We start from the raw sequence: 8,046 nt of genomic DNA, 5'->3' as shown, positions 1-8,046 counted from the left end.
CAAGTTATGTTTTCAAGCTGATTTACATTTCAGAAGTCTCCATAAGTGAATATACACTCAGCAAATAGTTACAGAAAGTAGGAGACCATAGAAGAATTTTTTAAAGTATTGTGTGGTTTCAAAGTTGGGATTTTAAAATACAACATAAAACATTTTATTACTTGTAAACAAAAATGCAAAATCTATAGTCATAAAAATATTTTATTGGTAATTGTACATCATAGTGAGTGGGGCTGTAAATACTTTTTCAGAATATTAATATATGCATAAATTGGCAGTTGTGTCTGAAAAGAGGGAACTATGATTTTCATAACAGTTGTTGTATTTAATAAGGAGCCAATTAAATTAATTTAGGATTAGTTATTTCTCAGTTCTGTGCACAATTCTACTTCTGTATTAACTGGACTCAAACATCTATGACCCTGGATAAGTTTGGGACAAGAAAACAGTGATAAAACTATCATTAAATTAAAGCTTTTCCAAAATCGCAGCTTTTAAAATATGGCAAATTTTTTTTTGCCAAATGCTTATAATTATCTGAATTTTAATGTTTTTTATATAATACAGAAAATAACCAGTGTTCAATGACAATAGCACTAAACCTGAATTATAAAGCTAAATAATCAATGCTTTGTTTACTAGTCTGCTAACATTACAATATATGAATGTTTGAAAAATAAGCAAACTAACAAAAAACCTCAAAAAAATGGATAAAACCAGAAACATAATTCAGAAACAATAATTTAGTAAAACATGTCAAAAACATTGGCAAAGATTCATACAAATTCTTTAATAATGACTTTCCTATTTAACCACACCAAGTACCAGCAGGTGTATTTAAGAGGATAACCATTAAGAAAATCCTGTTGTAGCAATAGTGATTAAGTTGATCTCTGACTTGTATACATATAACTATTTGTTTCACAATTCTCAAATACATATTTAGGCAGCTTGCAGTATGTTATAAAAAATTTAAATTCATTACATGCCAATAGTAGAGAATTATGTGTTAGAATTCACTAAACTAAAAGTGAAAATAGACTTACCAATAACACTGCATATGAATAATTCAACCACATTTTCATGACACCTAACTGCTAAAATGTTACGGAAATGTTTTGTAGGCATAGATTGCAATAAAACCCAACAAATTCCAACAATTTTAAATTTTATGTAAAACTCAAATTATGGATTGTGCATAAATATGTTTGTCATGAAAATGTGGTACTTCTTGGCATAATCTGTGTATTTGCATGATAGGACAGAAGTGACTAAGAAACTGGGGAAAATAAACTTTAATGAGATTCTCCATTCAGTGATGAGGCTTCTCCTCTGGGTGAAGATGACCTGGACACTCCCCTCTCTGTGTTATCAGAGCTGGAGCTGCTCTGACTGTGTTGATCTGCGGAAGCAGCACTAGATGCAGGTGGTGACTTTGTTTTCTCCTTAAAGTCTGTAATAATGACTGTTAGATCTCCAACGGTAACTTCCAAATGCTGAGCACTACTCCGGTCCACATTTTTCAATCTTGGCCTAAACACAAAAAATGAATTTTTTAAAACTAGCATTTCCTGCTATCAAATTTATGACCATATAGTAAATAACAAGTGAGGCAAGAATAACAAAATGACTACAACTGTGTTTAAAGTTATCCACGTGTAACTAGCCATAGAAATATCATTAAATGTTTCAAATTATTAGCATTAATCAAATCAATCATTCATGAACCAGCAACATGACAAAAAACTGAAGGTCTGGAAGTAGTGATCTCTTAATTGCACTTTAAATTTATATTATAATCTGTATGGAGCTTATTAACCTTATCAAACAGTCACACTGCAGAGGAAGCTGATAAGAGCTAAGGGAGAGCTAAATGCAAGGTGCCACTCCACTGATGGGCACTTCCAAGGGCATCACAATCGTTCTAACTAAACCCATGACCATGTAACTGTCAAAGCCCATGCAAATGTTGGGCAGCATTTTCACTGTTCTAGCTTTCAAAGAGACCTTCTATATAAGGAGAGGGGAAAAAAAAAAAAGAACAGTCAATGTCTTTTAAAAACCTAGTAAAAAGAAAAAAGAATCCTCACACTGAAGCTCACATTTGTGACCAGTGTTTGCTTTCCAGTATACCTTTCATAATCAGAAGCTTTCATAACAATGTAGAATAAAGGACATAAATCTTTTACTTTCACAACGTGTACATGAGTATATCCATGTTAAAAGAGAATATTAAGTGGTTAATTTTATTATTGAAAAAACACCATAAAACACTTCAAATTTACCTGGTTTTCTTATGACTGTTCTTTTTGCTAGTTGTTTCCTTTTCACTTTTTTCTTTTTCTACTTTATCTTTTTTCTCTTTCTTTGACTGTGTAGGGGGCACAAACTGCTGAGTGACCTGCTGTGCAACCAACTGGGAGACTGGTCGCGGTTTCCTGTGTGCATGTTAAAAAGAAAGGTTTTTAAATTATAACTGAAAATGTGTTTTTATGAAAGAATATCTCATGAGACTATATTGTGATGATTTTCAAATATGAAACCCTTCATATATACATAAATTATTGACTTTCCTGTTCAACAAAAACAGAACTATTGTAACAATTAAAACTTATAGTCCAAGATATACGATCAAACCATTATAATATTAACAGTAAATAAGTCAACACAAGAATTATTTAAAATGTACACCAAAGAAAATATTCATAGGAAGGTATGCATACAAATAAACATGAATTTTAAAACTTAACCTTGAAATTTTGCACTGAAATAACAATTATTTTATTTTGTTGTTGTTTTGTTTTGGTTTTTTTTTGGGGGGGGGTACCAGAGATCGAACTCAGGACCTAGCACTTGCCAGGAAGGAGGTGGCACCACTGAGCTTAATCCCCGGCCCAAGATAACAATTATTTTATTTTCTTGATGTTGAGGACTAAGCCCAGGGCCTTGCACATGCAATGCATACAATCTATCACTGAGCCACACTTCCAGACCCTGAAATAAAATTCAATTTACATTTTTCCTTTAGAGAAGAAAATCTAACTGTGACAATGGCTACTTGTTCTTTCCTTTGAAACTTTAATCACTTAATATTTATTGAATATAAAAATGTCTCATTCCTTATTACTCAAATTCTTGAAATCCCTTGTGGTAATTTCATTATGCTTTTGTGGGAGGGGGGGGTACTAGGCATCGAACCCAGGGCCTTCATACTGAGCTATACTCCCAATCCTTTTTGATTTTTTGAGAGTGAGTATCTCTAGGCTGCACTTTAACTTGGACTTCTCTTGCTCCATTCTCCTAGAGTGCTACAAAAACAGGCAGGAACCACCGTGACCAGCTGTCACTATGCATTTCTAACTTGGAAATTTGCTCAATCCTTTGAATTTACCCACTTACTCATTTGAGAGTATAAAGAAATATGTATTAAGAACGTACTGCAGGGTTTATATAAGACTGTTTTAAACAGTACCTGGTTTCATCTTTCAGTGCTAATATAAGCTATCATCTACTACACAAGGAAAGATCTGTCCAGGTTCATAAAAAAACCTGGGCAACTGAGGTCAAAATTCAAAGTTAATAGTCTCTTAAATTCTTAAAGAGATAAAGAAAGGTAAGGATATTGAAGGTCAAGGAGGGAAGACAAAGAAGAAAACAAACAGAAAAACAGTATTAATATATGGCATATTAACAATGGTAAGTTTATTGCCCAGAAAATCTTTATTTTATTTTGGATAGTAAAGCATTCTTTTTTAAAATTTTGTTGCTGTTTTGCTCCTCTACATCAGGATACAACAGAAAAAAATGAGAAAACATTACACAATCTAATATTCAAAGTTGCAGAGCTGGGAGGAAATAGGCAACAGTATGTAAAACAGATTTCAGGAAATGGATCATGAATCTTGTTTAACACCTACATAGTGTGAAGGACTGGGAGGATAAATAAGACAGGTCCAATGCATAATTTAAAAAGGACTGACAGAAAGAAAGGTTAGTGAGCTGGACAAAGAGTTACACAATAAAAGTAATTTTGAAAGTGTGGTGATTAATGTTTGACTTAAGAAAATGAGCTTCAAAAGATTTAAGGCAGTGCTTCTCAAGTTTAAGGTACAGTATATATAAATCTCCTAGAAGTTCTGTTCATCTTGCTAAGTCCTACCCCCAGAGTTTCTAACTCAGCAGATCTTGGGTGGAGCCAAGAATTTGTATTTCTAACTAGGTTCCAAGTTATGCTGATGTCTAGGACCATAATGAAAAGAAGCCTGAAGAAGGGCAATACATCTGGCAAATACTGGTACTACTGCCACATGAAGTTAAGAGATGGGCGTAGGCAACAGAAGAGAAAGGGGTGAAGGGACAGAGAAACTGCTACGAAGCTTCACAGACAGACAGGCAAATATTGAGTACACTCCTGTAAGTCCCAGGGCTCTACAAGGCTAAGACAGAAGGACTGCAAGTTTGAGCCCAGCCTGGGCAACTTATCAATTTAACAAGACCCTGTCTCAAAAAATGGATAAAGGGATAGAGATACAGCTCAGTTCAAAAGCCCTACGTTCAATCCTCAATACTGGGGGTAAAGGTATATCAGGCAAAATACAAAAAAGAAAAAAAATTAAACACCTAAAATAAGGAAGTAGCAGTAGAGTGAAGACAGGCTAAAGAAGTAGAATGAAGGGCACATGTTGACTGTGTATCTTCCTCACTTGTCAACCAATAAATACTCCTTAGACAAAATATTCCTTACCTCACGCAGCTAACGTTGTCTGGATAAACACTATGGTCTGAAAGTGGTCCTGTCCCCCAAATTCCTACATTGACAGAATGTGACAGAATTAGGAATTTTGGGGCCAAGGGTTTTAGCTCAGTGGTGCCATGCCTGCCTGGCAAGAGCAAGGTCTCGAGTTCAATTCCCAGTACCAGAAAAAAAAGGAATGTTGGTGTTGATTTGGCCTGCAGTCCAGAGCCCTCATGCATGGGATCAGCATCCTTATAAGGCCTCTGAGAGCTGCCTTGTTGCATCTACCATATGAGCAACACAGCAAGAAGCCATGATCTATGAACCAGAGAACAGCCCTCACCACACACTGAATCTGCCATCACCTTGGTCACAGACTTCCCAGCCTCCCTGTGAGAAAAGAATTTCTTCATGAACTAATTTGTCTATGGTATTTTGTTATAGTAACCAAAAGAGGTTAAGAAAGTGAGATCAAACCAAGATAAAAAAAAATACACAGTTGAGGGGGTAGAGACTAAGGATTGAACCCAGGGCCTTCATTCACCCAACTTCATTGCTGGCCCTTTAAAAAAAATTTTGACAACATGGTTTAACTGAGTTGCTCAGGCTGGTCTTGAGCCTTTGATCATTCTGCCTCCCTTTCCCAAGTAGCTGTGATTATAGGCATATTCCCTCATAATGGCTTAAACACAAAATATTAGATGTTACTAAGTGCTATATAGAAAAATTAATTAAAAAACACGGGGAGAGTTATGGAAGGAGTTGCAGTATTAATTTTACTGTTTCCCTTTCTAGGCTATGAGTATCAGTTTAATGCATGACAGGTACTGTATAGCTACTACATGACAATATACTAAACACAGATACCCAATGCTTGTTTGTTGAAGGATGAATGAAAGGTAAAATGTAAGGTTTAATGAGAAAGGAAGATTTGTTATTGCTTATTTTTGTTTCTTTATTCACAGACACTAAATAGTCTAGCCTGGCCTTGAACTTGCTATATAGCCTAAGCTGTCCTTGAGCTTATAATGCTTCTACCTCCACTTCCCAAGTACTGGGCCACAGGCATGATTGTTTTTATTTTTATTTATTTATTTCTGGTACCAGGGATCAAACTCAGGACCTTGTGCTTGTGAGGTAGGCAGCGGAACCACTGAGCTAAATCCCCAGCCTGCTTGTTTTTATTTTTAACACACAGTAATTGTATATATTATGTGGCATAGTATGAATTTCAATACATGTGCATAATGTATAATGATCTGATAGGGTAATTGGCATATTTATCACCTCAAGTATAAGTAAAAAAAGGGGTATGAAGCTGGGCCTAGTGGCACACACCTGTACTCCCAGGTGCATGGAAATTAAAGCAAAAGGATTACAACAAGTTCAAGGCCAGCCTGGATAACACAATGAGAGCCTGTCTCAAAAAATAAAAAGGACTGGGAATGTAGTTCAATAGTACAGCACTTCACTAGCATGTGTGAGGCTCTGGATTCAATCTCCAGTACTGCACCCACCAAAAAAATTTTTTAAATTAAAAAAAAAAAAAAAAGGTGAAAAGAAAAAGGAGTATTATGTATGTCTAAGTTTACTCTTTTGCCAGGATCAACTACTTACTCCATAGGAGTAATCAAGCAGTAAAAAATAAAAGCAACAAGAGTTTAATTTCCTTTTCACTTACATTAGAATACAACAAGAGAAAGCAAGCTCAAAAGTGCAGCAAAGTTGAAAAAGCTCTACTTAGGCTAGAGCCTAGTGAACAGTGAGTCATTTAAAACTGAGAGTCACTTTGAGATGTAAGATGCACCCGAGTAGCTGACACTGTCTTGTCTCATGAGCTGTTGCAGATTTCTGAATCTTTTCATAATATATGACTTTGGCAACTTCATTTACTGCACTTTGTATTGTCACTCTTTCCATCTCAAAATTTAATGCAAAATCAAAGTCCAAAAATGCTACCAAAATAAAACTGAAAACACTAAGATAAATTTGCATTGTTTTGAACATAACAGTGGAAATCTTGAAATTTCTAGCAGTCAATAACTGGAGGCATTACTGCTGTTCTTAAGATGTTTAAAATCTATTTACATTCAATTTAGTATGGTCTTAAAGTAAAATAATAGTTCTTTAGGTTTGTCTACCTTCATAAATGACCTCAGTAGTTACCATGATGATTTTGGGGAATTTTCATCAGTGCGGGGTATTTTATAACACAATGAGTCATTCCCTCACCCCCTAGCACAAGGCTCCAAGGCTCTGCTGCATGGTAACTATTCCTGAACAACTCATACACACTTTCATTAAAGAAGAAGATAATCCCTATTTCGCAATTCACAGATCTTACAACTGCTATATGGTCTTTTCATTCTTAATAGATTTGAACTCTCCACAATCTCTTCAGAATAATTCTTTCCTTTTTTAATGGCCTACTAATGAGCAAATGAAAGTGTATATAAAGTATAATTTGCTTCATAAAGCCATGAGGTTGAGTCAAATAATTATTTTTAAGTGAGTTACAAATGTAGAATTCTTCTAAAGTGATATACTTTTGGTGATAAGAATAGAATATTCTACTAATGTATACTGTCTCCCCTCAGGAAGCAAAACACACACAGGAAGAACAATTAGTGATCATGGGAGGCCAGCTACAGGACTACCACATCAAACTAGAAACGAAGTAATAACTGTAAGTATATATACTCTAGTGCAGTAAGAATGAACTGGAATAGAATTTAAGCAGTGAATGTGAAGATTCTTTTGAGTGAAGCTCTAAGAATACTATATTCTTCTATGTATCTGGATACAGAGGAATAAAGAGCCCACTCAATAAATTAAGGCTAGTCTTTTTACTAAAAAGGTTATTTTTCTCTATTCCTGAATAATATTCTTTTCACTTTTTATCCTATGCTTCCCTAAATGTGTACTACGCGATTCCATTTTTTTTCTTATCTTTTTTGGGTTTTTGTTTGTTTATTTTTGTTTTTTTGTTTTTGTTTTTGTTTTTTGGTAACAGCACTGAACTCTGGACTTGCACTTGTGAGGTAGACAGAGGAAACAATGAGCTAAATCCGGCCCTCTTTTCTTATTTTAATGAGGTTTAATTTAGTTTCACTTAAAGATTATGTCAAGGATTTAGCTCAGTGGTTCTGCTCCCTGCCTCACAAGCACAAGGAAGTGAGTTCGATCCCTGGTACAGAAAAAGATTATAAAGATTATGACTTTGCTTATCAATTCTAGGATTACTAATCTAGTTCAATATTGGCAGAAAGAAGCAAAAAGTATACTTGTAAGTATCAGGCACTAGGTAAGAT

The 8,046-nt window shown here is 34.9% G+C and overlaps 1 protein-coding gene across 4 annotated transcripts in view; it reads right to left on the bottom strand.

Moving 5' to 3' along the window:
• Positions 1–327: 327 nt before the first annotated feature.
• Yaf2 (YY1 associated factor 2) overlaps positions 328–8,046 on the bottom strand; it is a 51,172-nt gene continuing 43,453 nt past the window's right edge. For 2 of the 4 annotated variants that reach the window (XR_002025942.1, XR_002025943.1), the window contains exon 4: positions 2,357–2,438. Coding sequence is in view for 2 of the 4 variants with exons in the window: in XM_019210116.2 (XP_019065661.1) it covers positions 1,296–1,533; positions 2,286–2,438; positions 4,745–5,019 (666 nt within the window). In the remaining 2 variants the exon portion in view is untranslated. Of the gene's footprint in view, positions 1,534–2,285; positions 2,439–4,744; positions 5,165–8,046 lie in introns of those variants that run through there. The other 2 variants (XM_019210116.2, XM_010640944.3) reach the window with 2 other exon arrangements.

The sequence above is a fragment of the Fukomys damarensis genome, unplaced genomic scaffold (assembly GCF_012274545.1).
Source record: "Fukomys damarensis isolate Sample0158 unplaced genomic scaffold, DMR_v1.0_HiC HiC_scaffold_15, whole genome shotgun sequence".
Taxonomy (NCBI): domain Eukaryota; kingdom Metazoa; phylum Chordata; class Mammalia; order Rodentia; family Bathyergidae; genus Fukomys; species Fukomys damarensis.
The sequence above is the reverse complement of the archived record's forward strand: the minus strand, read 5'-3'. Positions and strand labels throughout refer to the sequence as shown.